Source organism: Monodelphis domestica, chromosome 7 (genome assembly GCF_027887165.1).
Source record: "Monodelphis domestica isolate mMonDom1 chromosome 7, mMonDom1.pri, whole genome shotgun sequence".
Classification (NCBI taxonomy): Eukaryota; Metazoa; Chordata; class Mammalia; order Didelphimorphia; family Didelphidae; genus Monodelphis; species Monodelphis domestica.
The window spans coordinates 125,906,783-125,924,550 of NC_077233.1; the positions used below are offsets into that span (position 1 = coordinate 125,906,783).

Consider the following 17,768-nt stretch of genomic DNA (forward strand, 5'->3'; position numbering starts at 1 on the left):
GTATTTCTTTTCCTAATGTTTATTCTATATTTAGAAATACATGTAATATATATTTTTAATAAATAGATTCTAGTATATGTAGCTATCTTTGCCATTAGAGAAGTAGGCTCCTAACAGGTGTTGTTTCATTTGTTGTAGATCTCTCGAACCTAGGAGAGCACCAGGAACATGGTTGGTAGTTAACAAATCCTTTTATTATTGTCTGATTGTCTCCAAGTAAAGTAAGCCCCCAATATGCAAGATTACTGACTCACTATGGCTACTTCTGTTAATAAACAGAATTCTTTTCTATTATTACTTATTCCTTTATATTTTTTATTTATGTATTTGTTGCCCATCTTCCCACCTGAGTGAAAATCTGACCTTGACAGGGGTATCTATTAACAACTACGAGGTGATGTGGAGGGAAAAAGGGAGGCAGAATTTTCCCAAAGGCATTTGTGCAGCTTTAGTGGATAGTGGCTCCCAATATCCACTTCAGAATGAGGAAGAGAGGTGAAAAAGTTCAGGATCCCCAGGGAATAAGAGCAGGTGTGGTTATGTGGAAGATAAGCCATATGATTGCCTATTCTGCAAAGTTACCAACTTATCTATCTTTCTATCTACAAAATGATTGATCATGTTACCTTTTGGTTCAGGACACCAATCCCCACTTTGAATATGCAATTTAAACCCTAAGAGAAAAGGTAATATAGAGTTGTAAGTAGCCCTTCTAGCACAAAGGACAGGCAAGTTGTCCTTAAATTAAGCTGCCTGGAAGTTGTCTAAAAAAAGACCTTTAAAGAGGACGTTGGACCTGTGTAGAGACAAATCCTAAGTCATTGCCCAAAGGGTAGGAGGCAGATACTGACTCCTATAGACAAGGACCTCATAAACACATGAAGTCCTTCCTGAAGGCAGGCTTCTCCTGAAGCAAACAGGAAAACAAAGAACCAAGAACTGAAAGGTTTACATGGTGACAGTGAAGAAGGGGAAGAAATATGCCATCTTGAGGTTCCTTATTTTAAGTATTCTTGAAAATTAGGTGCTGTTTACTACTTTCTACCTGGTAAAGGAATACAAATATAGTAGGTCCTGTGGAGAAAGCCCTAGTTTTGCTCTAATGATAGTTTTGAGGTCAGGAATCCTGGATCACATTGGTAAGGCAGAGAAATGAGACAAATTATCATCATCATTCTTATTATCTGTTGCCAAAATGATACTCCAGTTTGCTGCTCTAGTCAGTCAACAACAATCCAGTCCAAGTAAGAAATCATATCTCCAGCACCGACATTAATAAGTAATTTAATTGGACTTTTTATTATTAATCAGTCCGCACAAATAACCTTGATAAGAGGAGAGCTCAGAAGAACCAAAGAAACTTTTTTCCAACTCCCTCATTTTACAGAAAGGAAATTAAAGTGCAAAAAGTAAAGTGACTTGACCAAGTTCAAATAAGGAGCAAACAGCAGACCCTGGCTTCAATACATGTCACTGATTTGAATTTCAATGCTATTTTCCCCTGGAAAAGACCTCTAACAGCAAATTGGCATTAATATAATTATCGTTGTTTTTCTCCGCTCTTCATTAATCACAAACTATATAAGCAATCCACCAAAAATTATTTTAAATGATTATTCATGAGATATATGGAATCCAAAATTTAAAATTTAAAAACAGTTTCTATCAGGCAAATAGTGATTCCTAGTACATAAGAAAAACCTATACTAACAAGATAATATTTTATACATTTGCACAATTTCTTCTATATACATCTAAAGTCTTCAGAAATTATTATTTGTAGTCAGGCCTATCTGACATTTTTCCATTTTACTCAAAAATTTTATGGTTTGGTATTACAGCAATATACAAATTTGACAGCTTGCAATAGGATCTTGTCACTGTAGCAAATCATGCTGACAGTAAGTACCAGATAGCTGGTAATGTACAATTTTTTAACATAACTCATTAAAAATACTACAAAGAAAGGGATGTGTATGTATGTTTGTGTTTAGAATTTGGACAACATAATGAAGTGAGTAAACTTTTAACAGGTCTTATAAATTATGACATTCAGAAATTATTTCATCAACAATACTCTCCTCCAATTTTGTTTTATTATTTAGAAAAAAGAATAAATGTCTATGAGCATTACCTCAACAATATTAAAAGCATGAAGATTACTTATTTCTGCCTCTGCTCATTATTTCTCAGTATTTCTCTATAGCCTTGCAACAACAACAAAAAAGTTAGATTGTGGTTAAATCAGTACCAGGTAATGGGGAACATAATGACTTCTCTTGATTGCCTGTATACCATTTTTTATATATGCTGAAAGGTAATCGATATGTCTAGATTTCCAGAAATGCATTAACAGTGGCATTTTCAAATGCAGAACTTCATTCCTATGGGAAAGGAAGCTAGAGGTATTATACCCTAACACAGCTATAAAATTACCTAAAGAAATCTAGTAGCAATATTAAAACTCAGAAGGAAAACCTATTCTTATCTTTATGTAATTCTATTTCAAGCAAATTGAAACTGAACTAGTTAGCAACTGAACAAGTGCCTTGTTTGTAGAAGTAGAAAACTCACTTTTTTTTCCCTTCGATTCAACTCTTCCCTTGGAATACCACCATGAAACCACTCTATTTTCAGAATTGATGTACCTTTCAAAACTATAATCTTTAGCTTTCAAGCTCCCTATTATTTGCCTTCAGGTACAAATTTTAAAGTGCATAAAGGCTTCCAAACAGAATAGTATGGTCTCAGCCAGATACTGAAAGACTTGTAGATCAGTCATCATAGTAGCGTAAATTCCTTTTCAAAATAATGGTCCTCACTCAGAGTACTCTTGTGCTTATATTTTGTTGACTTGTCAAATATAAATTTGAGGTCATCAAATGCCTAGGAGCAACTCATGCTATTCCAAAATTCATTCCTACTTCAATTCTGCAGCGGAAATAAGATTTCAAATATAAAAATAATAGAAAAGTTCTACAGATAAAGAACAACTGGCACATTATAAGGAAGCTTGCCATACATGTGGGCAGAGTTAACAGCATATTCAGTTCTTTTCTACACCGAGAGCAATAAAGTAGCTACTGAACTGATGTATAGTATATAAAAAACTGGAACAAAGATATTTTTTAAAGCTTGTTCAGTTAATAAGAAGAGTGCATATACATAATAGCTATGACTATATTATTCAGGGTGTTTTGAAGGGAAGGCTACATGTTCTTAAAAAAGGATTTTTAATATTATTCTGCACAAGACAACTGCTGTTTCATTTAATATATATCAAGTTACTAAGAATACAAAAAGAAAACAAAAATATTAATTACCTAAGAACTGACTTCTGAACATATTCCAAAATGGCAAAATAAATAGTATATGCATATAGGTGGCCATTTTTGTATGGTACTCCTAATTAAGGCACTAATCTTTTTTACAATTTTGTCCTGAATCTTGTGATTTTCCTACTGGCGTCATTTTCATCTTTATTTATTATGGGATTTCTAAGATGACTCTTCTTGCTTTGCCCTCATCCTCTCCTATACATCCCCCCTCTCAACATACTCTTCCCATTTTTAGTGCATTTTTCATTTAATGGGAAAAATGAAAATTAGATATCTTAAATTTCTGCATAAATTTTCTCCCCTTTTTTTAAAATTTTTTTTATTTTAATATATTTTATTTGATCATTTCCAAGCATTATTCGTTAAAGACATAGATCATTTTCTTTTCCTCCCCCCCACCCCCCATAGCCGACACGTAAATCCACTAGGCATTAGATGTTTTCTTGATTTGAACCCATTGCTTTGTTGATAATATTTGCATTAGAGTGTTCATTTAGAGTCTCTCCTCTGTCATGTCCCCTCAACCGCTGTATTCAGGCAGTTGCTTTTCCTCGGTGTTTCCACTCCCATAGTTTATCCTTTGCTTATGAATAGTGTTTTTTTCTCCTGGATCCCTGCAAATTGTTCAGGGACATTACACCACCACTAATGGAGAAGTCCATTACGTTCGATTATACCACAGTGTATTAGTCTCTGTGTACAATGTTCTCCTGGTTCTGCTCCTCTCGCTCTGCATCACTTCCTGGAGGTTGTTCCAGTCTCCATGGAACTTCTCCACTTTATTATTCCTTTGAGCACAATAGTATTCCATCACCAACATATACCACAGTTTGTTCAGCCATTCCCCAATTGATGGGCATGCCCTCGTTTTCCAGTTTTTGGCCACCACAAAGAGCGCAGCTATGAATATTTTTGTACAAGTCTTTTTGTCCATTATCTCTTTGGGGTACAGACCCAGCAGTGCTATGGCTGGATCAAAGGGTAAATATTCAATTTTCTCCCCTTTTCAGTTCTTTGTAAGATTCACTTGCCATCAAAGCTGAATCTACACTGACAGAGATTAAATTTCATATATCTAAGAAAAACTGAATTAATTCTAAATCAATTTTCTAATTTTTTAAACTAAATCATGTTCCTTACTTTAACTCTATGCATATTATTTACACCAACCAATTTATCACTGCACCATGAATCTCTCTCTATCATACACACACACGCAGTCATATTTGCACAATGCATTAATACATACATACATGTGTATAGATGAGGGAAGTGGAACAGTGGACAGACCACTAGACCTGGAGATAGAAAGGCAAATTCAAATCAGACTTTCAGACAATTACTAGCTTTGTGACACTTGGCAAGTCATTTAAACCTTACTATATGAAATTGGAAAAGGAAATGAGGGAAAAAAAAACACACCACAATCCTGACCAAGAAAGGTTGGTATAAGGAAGGGGAGAAGACTAAGGGAAGCCATGAAGAATTGGAATGGGTTAAACAATTCAACAAAACAACACACATACTCACACGGATATCAGTGTGTATGGCTTTCCTTCTCTATATCCTACAAACAAAATAATCCAAAGCACTCATGTTTTCCTACTGGCTCCATTCTTTTCATGAAAAAAAATAATCTAACTAAATCACAATACTTAGTATGATTCTAAGACAGAAGCAGAAAAAATGCTAAATTTAAGAAAATAAAAGATAATCAACTCTCTATACGTGTAAAAACAATGTTGCCTCAACTTAATATAGTTTGGGGAGCTTTTAGGTTAGTACTACCTCACAGCAGAAAGAAATCACTGTACTTTCTTGCCATGGAACCTACTGCAAAGAATCCTCAATTTTGATGATGTTTGAACAAGAGAAAAACTAATCATTCACATCTTTTTTGCATAACATCCAGTTCTGTTTTTGTTCAACTTAAACAATCTGCTATTTTCTCTAGCTTTTGTTACTTATGGATAACAATAAGGAAGGCAGAAAGGAAATAACTATAGGTAGTGAGTGAGTAACTATAAACACAAAAGAAGTAATCATGAAACTTCTTTTAGTGTTAATATTCAGTTATTTTTGTGTTCTAAAGTCTTAATATTAAACTCATATCTTAAAAATTATTGGGTCACAGAAAAATAAAATGAACCAGTGATTAATGTATTTGAAATAATCAGTAGCATTAAAAAAATCAAAATAAAAACTGCTTTGAGAGCTAAGCTGTTTCAGAATTTATTATTAATGTTCACTTTATTTCTCAGAATATAAACTCCACTTTTGCAAGGATTTACCAGGACCACTGGACATTAACAAATTCATTAAGATTCAGGCTATTGATTTGAGTCTGCCATTTCAGAATTTAACTTTCTGAGGGCCATTAGGCACTATTTTATTTTCAACATTCTATAATAGAAAGTAGAGTATTTTTATTTGCTTTGTAAAAACAGATAAGAAAAATCTGAGAATCTAAACAAATACTTTTTTTTTTACAGAATACTTTTCAAAAGCTATAACTTCTATTCCTGAACAAAAGAAAAACAGAATAAGTACTTAAACAATCAAATACCTCAAGAAACATGTTTTATACTACTGAGCATAATAAGCCTTTTAATTTATACTTCATAGTTAGGACAATATTTATTCTTTTAGATTACCTAAAGTGAAAAATTAGTATGTTGCTTTTTTCATGTATATTTTAGGAACCAAGTATGTTAGTGACTTACCCTAGATGACAGTGTTCCTTTTAAAATGAAAAAAATTTTAAAGGGAAAACAAACAAAATATTGAGTCAATGTTTTAACATCATCAGAGCAGTATTTTCCCAGCTGGTCACTAAATTAGGGAATACTCTTAACACACAATCAGATATAACTGCTTAAGAATGATATAGACACGTCTAATATTAAATCTTGATTAGATAGGTGAAGGGTTCCAATTCAGAGACCGGTATGGCAGTGCCACCTAGTGAACAACAAGGAAATATTCTTGGTCAAAATGATGCTCTGGTTCAGCTGAATAAATCTTTAAGACCAGATTCTACAGGCATCTAAGAGCAACTAATACAGAAATATTCAGTAACTGAAGAGGCATGTCAATATCAAAGTTAAATGCTGGGAAAAAACAATCTAGCCAAGATTTGCAGAATAATAAGGAATAAGAAAGCTCTTCCAATGGTCCACATGAAAAGTAGTATGATCTTTGTGTAGAATAGCAACAGAAGAAAAGGAAATAAAGGGATAGATACAGAAGAATATACCATAAAGGACTAACAAGGCTTATTAATGATTAGGTATTTGGGCCAATATATGGGGGAGAAATAAAAATGGCAACCAGATTGACTAGAGAAAAAAAATTATTGATGGGAAAAGATACTGGGAAAACATTCAATTCAACTGTGTATACAATTGCACAGTCCCTATCCTGAAACAACTTAAATTTAATTAAAGAGATATGAAAAGTACCCAAACAAATATAAACCAGGGTATAATGTGGTAAGTGAAAGATCTATTTTGTTTTTGTTGCCTCTATATTCCAAAACAATACTACTGATTTTCACAGTATCTAATAAATGACCAATGAATTGAGATACCTAAGTTGTATATCAAAAGATACATAGAAATAGAATGCTGAAGGTGTGTGAGAGGACATTTAATGAACAGTGAACAATTAATTATTTTAGTAAATGGAGTCAGGAAGATCTAAGTTCAAATCTGGAATTGGGAAAATACGAACTGTGCCACCTTGGGCAAGTTCAAGTTATTTAAAACCTATTTGCCTCAGTTCCTCATCTGTAAAATGAGACACAGGAAAATTAGATGCCAAACTATTCCAGTATCTTTCCCAAGAAAATTCTTGGGGTCAAAGAGTCAGAAACAACTGAACAACAACAAAGTGTCAAGCACTGAGTTAAGCTTTGGAAATTAAGTTTGAATGAATCTGAAAAAATCTTCTCTAGGAAAAAAAAATGGAAAAATAACCAGGAGTCAGCATGAACAGTGGTTGGACATATTTTCTGTTTCATGAAAACAACAGCTTTTGTCTTTACCCAATAGGCTACTCATTTTTGGCTGATCTGGTATTCAACTTTAATCCTCAAATACCTTCTTTCAAGATATGATGATAAAATGAAAGTGATCTCATTAGAAAGGAGCAGAGCCATGACTAGAAATTTTTACACCTGGGCCAACAACACAAAATGCACCTTTGTTGGTTAGAGGGGAAAAGGAAAGGAATTGTTACAAAATGTAAGACAGGTGCTTTGAGATCACATTAATATTAGGAGGTTGCTTTCTAACCCCAACACACACACACACACACACACACACACACACACACACACACACACACACACACACGTGCATGCTCTGTTCATAGATTCATAGATTCTTAGATTCTTTGGGAGACGACTGAAAAAAAGACATGAAAGCAATCCATATCAAAAACCTCAAATAATGATGTTAGAACTAAAAAGAACAACTTTGGGCACGATTAGTCCAACTCCTTATTTAGCAGAAGAAACTAAGACCCCAGGGAAAGGAAGTGACTTCCCACTTGCCTAAGTAAACAGGAAGGTTTATTTACGTGTTTATACATGTTAATAAAATTGAGGTTAAAATAAGATAAAGAGAAATTGAGCATTAAATTTGATAGATTTATATGTTATTTGAGGTGCAATAAAGACCCCCATAGGCACCTCAATAATTTCACAGAGCAGAAAAAAAGTCAGAGTGAATATCTGGGTATATTCTAGATCTAATTCTCTTTGATTTTCAGCCCTGCTGTCTTTTAGCCAAACTAACCCTTGGTGAACCTTTGCTATCACAACCAGATAAAGAATTGAGTAGAGAGGGTAGTCAATATTTCCAGATATACTGTGGTACCAAGCTCATGTTAGCCTTCTACATACTCCTTCAGAACTATTGAGCGGCCTAGGAGGGCAAAACTTTGATAGAAAAAAGTATTCCCAATCAAATATATCCCTGAAGCAAAGGTTCTTCCTGAAGCAAAGTCATCTTCCTGTTCTGACTCTGCCAATTGAAAAGTTCCTGGAACATAGTGACTATTTAATTAGCATTTGTTGATTGCCCTGCCTCAACTGCCACCTGCACCCCAGCCACTCCAAAGGCAATCAGCTCTCCCAGAGAACATTATGATGACAATGCCCTAAAATATTTCCTTTTCCACAAGTTAACTAGAAACTGACCCTAAGGGTCTTGTTTCTTTTCTACTCAAGTCATTCTGCTATTCCCTATCTACTACATCCACCTCCATGCTAATTGTTGAAAAGACAGGATGGACAGTTTAAAGAGTTGAGGCCATGACAAGAAATAAAGAAATCCAAAAGTATTAAGCAAACTTATCAGACACACTACAGCTTATTAAAGTAAGGAAGTTTTACATAAGGAAAAATTCTCACTAAATAAAAATCATAATGGCCTAAGTTAATGATCTGGTGATTTAAAATGTAACAACCTTGCAAGGCTTCTTCAATGTTAACTATATCAGTGGCCTATCTTCTCAATCAGATTTACATTTATAAAAGGGAATCAGTGAAAACATTTCTATAATAATTTCTGAAGTGGTCAGGAGATTATTTGCTGTATAGTTTGTCAAGTCAAGTGAATCTATTTTAAGAGATGAAACCCCTCAGATATAATAAAACTATTTTACACTCATTCATAGCAAGTTGTTGATTAGGAAAAAGAAGAAAATGGAATTGGATTAATTCTTTTGTCTTAAAGACTAAAGTATAGACAAGAAGAGAAAGGAAGAAATAGAAGAAAGGAAGAAATAGAAAAAAGGAAGGAGAGGAGGGAATGGGGAAAAGATGAATGGAGGGAGGGAAGAAAGAAGGGAAGGAGAAACAGAGACAGACAGTCAATCCTTCAAAAAACTTTCTTTAAACTGTGGGTTTTCAACATCTTATACCCTACACCAAGATAAACTCAGAATGGGTGAATCACCTGAATATAAAGAAAGAAACTATAAGCAAATTAGGCGAACACAGAATAGTATAATTGTCAGATCTTTGGAAAAGGAAAGACTTTAAAATCAAGCAAGAGCTAGAAAAAAACCACAAAATGTAAAATCAATAATTTTGATTACATCAAATTAAAAAGTTTTTGTACAAACAAAACTAATGCATCCAAAAGTAGAATTGGGAAACAATTGGAAAACAATCTTCATTACAAAAACCTCTGACAAAGGTCTAAATATTCAAATTTATAAAGAGCTAAAACAATTGTGCAAAAAATCAAGCCATTCTCTAATTGATAAATGGGCAAGGGGCATGAATAGGCAATTTTCAGTTAAAGAAATCAAAACTATTAATAAGCACATGAAAAAGTGTTCTAAATCTCTTATAATCAGAGAGATACAAATCAAAACAACTCTGAGGTATCACCTCACCTCTAGCAGATTGGCACACATGACAGCAAACAAAAGTAATGAATGCTGGAGGGGATGTGGCAAAATTGGGACATTAATTCATTGCTGGTGGAGTTGTGAATTGATCCAACCATTCTGGAGGGCAATCTGGAATTATGCCCAAAGGACACTAAAAGACTGTCTGCCCTTTGATCCAGCTATAGCACTGCTGAGTTTGTATCCCAAAGAGATAATAAGGAAAAAGTCTTGTACAAGAATATTCATAGCTGCGCTCTTTGTGGTGGCAAAAAATTGGAAAATGAGGGGATGACCTTCAATTGGGGAATGGCTGAATAAATTATGGTATATGTTGGTGATAGAATACTATTGTGCTCAAAGGAATTCCTTGTGGAATTCTTCCAAAGTGGAAGAATTCCATGGGGACTGGAACAACCTCCAGGAATTGATGCAGTTAGAGGAGCAGAACCAGGACAACATTATACACAGAAACTGATACACTGTGGTACAATCAAATGTAATGGAGTTCTCCATTAGTGGCAATGCAGTGATCCTGAACAACTTGGAGGAACCTACAAGAAAAACCACTATCCACATTCAGAGGAAACACTGCGAGAGTAAAAACACTGAAGAAAAACAACTGCTTGAATACATGGGTCGAAGGGATATAGTTGGGGGTGTAGACTAAATGAATATCCTAGTGAAAACAACAACATGGAAATAGGTTCTGATCAAGGACACATGTAATACCCAGTGAAATTGACTGTTGGCTGCGGGAAGAGTTGGTGGAGGGGAAGGAGGGAAATAATGTGATTATTGTAACCAAGGAATAATGTTCTAAATTGACTAAATAAACTTATTCAAACGGAAAAATAAAAAAATAAAAAATAAACTGTGGGTTTTCACATATCCAGATTTAATCTAATTTGAAAGTTTATATGAGTTTACAGTATATATAAAAATGGAAAAAATATAAGGTTATGAATATCTTTTGTAAGTCATATGTGAAGTCTTTCTACTCACCAATTTTAACCTCTGTAAAGGTATTCTGCTAATGTCTATTGGTGTCCTTTCTGTAACGTTAACAAATCGAACTTCTGGGATTGCAACTGCACACATTACATGGGCCCACCTACCAAAAAAAAAAAAAGTCATTATAGAAAAGTTCAACTAACTTTATTACCTGAACACATGCACTCCAATATCTTCTCACATTGCACAAACAGACCAAAAGACCACTCACCCATCCCCTTTGCTCTTCAGATTCACTGAAATCTTAGGAGCATAGGAGTAAGTTGTGAATTTTATTTGAGTTTGCACAAATTCATTTGCCATTCTTACTCAAATAAATCTTAATTCTGTAACTGATATAATACCAAATATGAACTAAAAAAACATAAATCTCTTTTTCTCAAGATATTTTATGAATTTACAAACTTAATTCTTGATTTTTGAAGAATTTTGATGAAAATTATTTTAAACAAGAAAGCATGCAGCAATTATAAAGAGACAGAGAAGCTGTGCCAATTTAGCAACACATCTCAGGGGCAGGGGCTCCTCTGTAAGGTAAATTGAAAAAAAGCAGAGTTCAACTTTTCTACTTCATCTAGAACTATTCTACCAAGGTTTAATATGCCTGTCTCTCATCATGTTAACCAAAGATCAGTTTAATGAATGAGCATAGTAAAAATTAAGTTTTCTGTAAAGTAGTTTTATTTTTTAAAAAACCCACATGTCATAAAACCGTAAAATGACAGAAAAATTCTAAATGGATTCATATTATGACAGTAAATATATATTTAAATTTCACAAAAGTTCTGCAAAAAGAATAATAATCTTAGAGATAGCAGGAAATCAAAACTAATCCATTCCTTCTGAGAAGAAACCGGAAGGTTTTACTTGATGTTCATAAAACCTAAAAGAAAGTTTTCACAAAATCAATAGGTAACATTTTCCAGTTACAACCATTATGTCCCCAACTAAATACAATATACTAGAATAATACATGCAGAATCACTGGTTTTAAGGGGAATTCTTCCGAGACTAAGTCAATGAACTGCCCTAAGATCAAACTACATGTAGATTAAAGATCTGAAAATAAGCCTTATTTATGAAGATTCAAAGTTTTGGCAACCATTAGAAAATTCCTCCAAAGGAACCATTAGGAAATTCTTACAACAGTGCCTGGCACATCTGGCACATGAGTAGGCACTTAAAAATTTTTTTACTGACAATTTACTGACGAATCTCTAATGTTATAATAAGCACTACTTTCTCTGATTTTACTCATGGTTAGGATATATAACTATCTTTGTGTGGCGACTAACAAGATTTTCAGACTATATCTAAGGTTTGAGAGTATAAAAGATGGTTGCAGCAATGTGGTCCAGCAGATTGAGAAGCAGGCAGAGGAGAGAGAGGACCTGGGTTTAAATCTGGTCTCAGACAATTCTTTGATGCCAGGCAAGTCACTTAACTTCCTTTGCCTAGCCCTTATCACTCTTCTACCTTGGAATCAATACACAATATTGATTCTAAAACAGAAAGTAAGAGTTTAAGAAAAGTGTAATTTAAAACTCTAAAATTTACATCAAAATACACTTTGAATGTCAAGATTTTATTAATAAAGAAATGATATATGCTTTATAATGCTGAGATATTTTAGATTCATGTGCAAAATTGAAATAGAAGAATGTTCATGCCTCTAATATTAGGTTCAGTCAATAAAAAAGCAATCATTTTATTATTTCAAATAATTTTTTCCTACCTATTAAATCATATTGACCACCTAAGTATGGTTTGTCCCTACATTAATAGATATTAAAAATTGAGACAGAAAGATATGAAAGTGAAATAGTAATATATTGAGGAAATAACCAGAAATGGGAAATTTTCTTCCATGATATATTCACATCATGGAATCATAAAGGATTTCCTCTCCACATTCTTTATCCTGTTCCCTTTGAATCTTAAAATATCAATTTTTGCTTTCTAGTCTTTTGCTTTTAGTAAGAATCACTGTTTGGCTTATTAATTCTAAAGATATGATATCAGTAGGATTCATTTTTCGTTTGTGATCAAGGTTAATAACATTTAACTGAAACAATTAACATTTCATTATTTTCTTCTGAAGCATCTGATAGGTTATATAATAATAGCACAGATACTAGACATTTTCATTGAAATGAAAGGCCTCCTGATGAAAACGTGTACATACAATGGACTACATTTTGTTTTTTGAAATAAATCACAATGCTAATAAGACTAACTCAAAACAAAATAAAAACTGAACAATATCCTTTACTGTCACTATTTGAGTTCAAGATGGGTGGGGGGAACCAGGGTGAATGGCCTAGTTTTAAAGTCATCGTAGATATTTAACACAGTAAAAATAATTAGTTTTGCCTCCTTTAGCAGAGACAAAATTGATCTCAATAGCTATGACAGGAAAAATGCAAACATTTAAAACCTTCAATCTTGGGAGGCAAAAACTTCAAAATATTAGGTTTAATGATAATAAAGTAAATGGTTAAACAAAATGCCTTCCCAATTCCTCTTTAAGTTCTATTTCTATAAGTAAGAAAGAAACTTAGCATAAGGATAAGATTTAGCACTTACTTCTTATTCTTAGTTTGCTTGAGTGCACCACCTCTCAAATTACAGAGACAACATTCCTGGGATGGGAAAGGAAAAAAAAAAGGACAGAAAATCTTTTAAACAAATATATAATTTATCCACCATTATTTAAATGCACAAAAACTTCAGTATTTCAAAAAGATTTTTTTAAATGACCTATTCACTAATAAAAAAAACCTCTTTGTAGTCAAAAATTATGTCCATAAACCCTCAAACCACCTATAACTAGATTGAAACATACATATCTTCTATGATCCTAGAAGCATTTAAAATTATCAGGCATCAGGTGAAATGTCAAACATGAGGCTCATCCCAGACAGTCTTAACTCAGGTACAATAGAAAGAATTATTAACAAAGCCCAAAATTTTATATAAACATTTGGTGATGATTGCCTAATGCTGGAATTCATAACATGGATGGGGTTCATGGACCACAGATAGATGTCATATGAATTGTGAAAATGGATATTAAAATATATACCTTTATTTTTACTAATCTTAAACTACAATTTCTCATTTCCTTAAATTATGCATTTTTAAAAATTGCATAAGAATTTCTAGGCTACACATGGCTAATGGGTTAAAGGGTTGCTTTAACCCATTGGTAAGTGGTAACCCCTATGGTAACATGGGTTAAAGGGTTGCTTGCTACAAAAGAGTTTAAGAACACCAGTCTTGGACTAATACATTATGGCACAATAGAGGGTAATGAATTTTTCCACAGACAATAATGCAATGACCCAGGACAATTAAGAGGAACTTATGAGAAAGAACGCTATCCACATTCAGAGAAAGAACTGTGGAAGTAGAAACAGAAAAGAAAAACATACTATCAATCACATGGTACAATAGGGATATGATTAGGGCTTTGATGTAAAAAGATCTCTCTACTGCAAATATGAAAAACATGGAAATACGTTTTGAACAATGATCCATGTATAATCCAGTGGAACTTCTTGTCAGCTAGGGGAGGGGGGAAGGGAAAGGGGGTGGGAAAAATCATGAATCATGGAAACATGGAAAAATTAAGGAAAGGAAAAAGGAAAGGGGAAAGGAAAGGGGAAACAGATGGGAGAGAAGGGAAGGGGAGGGGAGGGGAGGAAAGGTGAAAAAGGGAAAGAGAAAGAGAAAGAGAAAGAGAAAGAGAAAGAGAAAGAGAAAGAGAAAGAGAAAGAGAAAGAGAAAGAGAAAGAGAAAGAGAAAGAGAAAGAGAAAAAGAGAAAGCGAGAAAAAGAGAAACAGAGAGAGAGAAAGAGAAAGGAAAAGGAAAAGAAAAAGGAAAAGGAAAAGAAAAAGAAAAAGGAAAAGAAAAAGAAAAAGAAAAGCAATACCAGTCTTAGCTTAAAGGCACCTTCAATATTCCTTTAACAATTCCAGGAAGATTAAAAGATAGCTGGAGATCAAAAAATTGACAGTCTTCCTCTAGACATGAGGCCCCTTTTGTCATTGGGGAGAGGGAGTTGGAGGTGGGGATATTTTTAACTAAAACATTCTTGTTTAAAGTAACCTTCTGTGTGATGGTATTTTTGGTAAGAAAAAGGATTTTCAGATCACTTTTTTATACTATATTTTATATTATCTGCAAGGAAAAACAATGGTCAGTCTTAGATTCAAGAAGCTTAAGGTTTAAGTCCTACCTCTGGCATAGAGCTATAAATGTTGCCCAAGACAAGTCAGTCAATTAATCTTTCAGTGGTCAGGGTCTTAAATCACTAATAGAATTCTAAAAAGTCCTTGCACTGGGAAGTCCTCATAGACATTGGGACAAACTAGAAGAAAATTGCATTTTATAGGCTAAAATAACTAGATTGCTGAATTTTTATTTCATTCCTACGTTTCTATAAAGAAATAATTTTGTCTTCTATGTTTTGGGGGCTTATCTTAATCTTCTGTTCTAACCCCTTTACTTGGAATTTTTCTTTTGAACCTTGGTTAAAATAGATAGGTAAAATAGGCCTGCAAAGATGAGTTTCTTGATTCAAACCTGGTGTTTTGAAAAAAATTGGCTAAGCTACTTCAAAAACAATCTTTTATTTCAAGCTTGTCCATGCAGTTCCTTTTACTACATTTAAAAATAATTGGAGGGGGCAACTGGGTAGCTCAGTGAATTGAGAGCCAAGCCTAGAGACTGGAGATCCTAGGTTCAAATCCAACCTCAGACACTTCCCAGCTGTGTAACCCTGGGCAAGTCACTTGACCCCCCATTGCCTAGCCCTTACCACTCTTCTGCCTTGGAGCCAATACACAGTATTGACTCCAAGAAGGAAGGTAAGGGTTACAAAATAAATAAATGAATGAATGAATGAATGGATAAATAAATAAATGAGCAAATAAATAAAAAAAATGAATGAATGAATGAACAAATAAATAAATAATTAAATGAATGAAAATGATTGGAGGATTTTAACATATGTTAAAACTCCTTTGCCCATCAAAGAAAAAACCAAGAAAGTTAAATTTACATCCGACAAATAGAAAATATGAGTGATAAGAGATCTCATGCCACAAAAAAACTAAATAATAAAAAATTAAAAAGATATTATTATATCTCACAAAATAGAGAACCAACACCTGTTAGTTCAATATCTCCTATCTATGTAATGGACGTCGAGAGTGACAAAAGCAGGGCCTTCATTCATGTTCTGAAATTGTTCTTCAAGGTAGCACTAGTTAGCACACATTGCAAAATATTTATTAATCAATAATGTCTTATACTATTTTGTACCCCTTCCTATGCCCCAAATATCCCAACTGATAAGGGCATTCCAGCATTCCAGAAGGGAAGCAATAGCTCTGTTAGGCTGACAAATGATGGCAAGTAGATTTAGGGAACATAAGACATGCACACTGAAGACTCTTCCAGTCCTGGGGAAGCTGCCAAACAGCAACCTGCCCTTTATTCCCTTTTTTGTGTCCTTAAGTTCACCTATGATGTGATATACCCCAAAACAAACCTCTACATGGGTTTTGTAGCCTCTTCCTCTACACCCATATTCCACAGTTTTCTGCCCAGAACATCTCGAACTGCAAGAGGGTGGACTTCTGGGAAAAGGTGAAAAATTTCCAAGAATGGGAGGTGAGACAAGCCCCTGGATCCTCAATAAATATACAAACCAGATCCACCACAGAGACAATTTCATTGTTCATTGATGCCCTTAGGACATTTCATCAGCTTAGGCCTAAAATGGTGAACCCTTGGGGTGGGGTGGGGGGGGGGGGGGGGGGCGCGGGCGGGCCACAGAAGGGAAGCACTCAGAGGTCTTGCTGTGGCTACACTCGCTACAGCCAATGCAAAAAAATTCATCAGTTTGTTACTAGAAAGCCAGAGGGACACATGGTGAGGTGCTTCCCCCCCCCCCCAAGGACATTTCTCACATCATCTATCCCTCTAAAAGGCTTGCCATCATGGGACTCCACTATTTCACTGCTTTAAACCTCATCTTCTTTCAATAAGTACTTTCATACTTCTGGACAGAATGGAGTTTGGAACTTCCAATTTTGGGGCACAATATTGCTATAAACTTTGTTGTGTTTTCCCAAAACATACAAACATATTATCGACCCCCAGCTGGTATGTTAGGATTCTTTGTAGATAGCACAGTAACACAAATCATTTTTGATGATACAACATTTTTTTCCTCTAAATTATCACATAGAAGACTTTTTCCCCCTAAAGAAACTTGTGCATCCTTAGGGTCCTTCCAAGAAAAGGAACTCCTGTCAAATAGAGATTTATGAGAAATCAGAGAGGGAATCACATATCAGCATTATAAGAAAGGTCAAGTCATCTATATCCTCTAACTCCAATGACCCCAAAGACAGTAGGAAGTACTATGTAAGGAACCACTCTGAAGGAAATAAGGAACTATCAACTGATAAGAAAATGAAGGGAAGAAAGATGTAGACAGCAGCAAGCTTCCCTATTGGAAGAAAGTTGGATTGATCTCCCACATAGCTCTGTAAAGGTGCTGAGGAAAAGAAAATGTTTTAGGTAATATGATAAAGCAGGGAGACTCTAATGATCCTGGGTAAAATAAAATCCAACCTGAGATACATCAAACTCATGCAATTCTTATGGATCAGACAGCTGTGTTGTGCACCACGATATTAAAAATTAGATTATTCAATTCAGCACTAAGGGAGTAACAAAACCAGTAAAGAGAGCAGGCTGTTATGTTTTTCTTTAGTAAGAAGGGGAATAAAACAGTAATGGAAGGATGCTTTAAAAAAATTTGACATAACGAAAGACCACTATATTTGAATCCATGTTTTAAAAAGTCTACTAAGGTAAAGTTAAAAATAAGCCTTGGTTTCACAACTTTAAAATTAGACAACATGATCTCTTAACATCTCCTCTTGCTCTAAATCATAGAATCCCAGGATCTGAGAGTTAATAGAGACCTCAATGGT

At 34.3% G+C, this 17,768-nt stretch overlaps 1 protein-coding gene across 11 annotated transcripts in view; it reads right to left on the reverse strand.

Moving 5' to 3' along the window:
* KDM4C (lysine demethylase 4C) overlaps positions 1 to 17,768 on the reverse strand; it is a 469,399-nt gene that overhangs the window by 185,736 nt on the left and 265,895 nt on the right. For all 11 annotated transcript variants that reach the window (XM_016424248.2, XM_007499560.3, XM_016424249.2 and 8 more), the window contains 2 exons: positions 13,341 to 13,396; positions 10,746 to 10,854 (listed from right to left, as the gene is read on the reverse strand). In XM_016424248.2, coding sequence (XP_016279734.1) covers positions 10,746 to 10,854; positions 13,341 to 13,396 — 165 coding nt within the window. The remainder of the gene's footprint in view (positions 1 to 10,745; positions 10,855 to 13,340; positions 13,397 to 17,768) is intronic.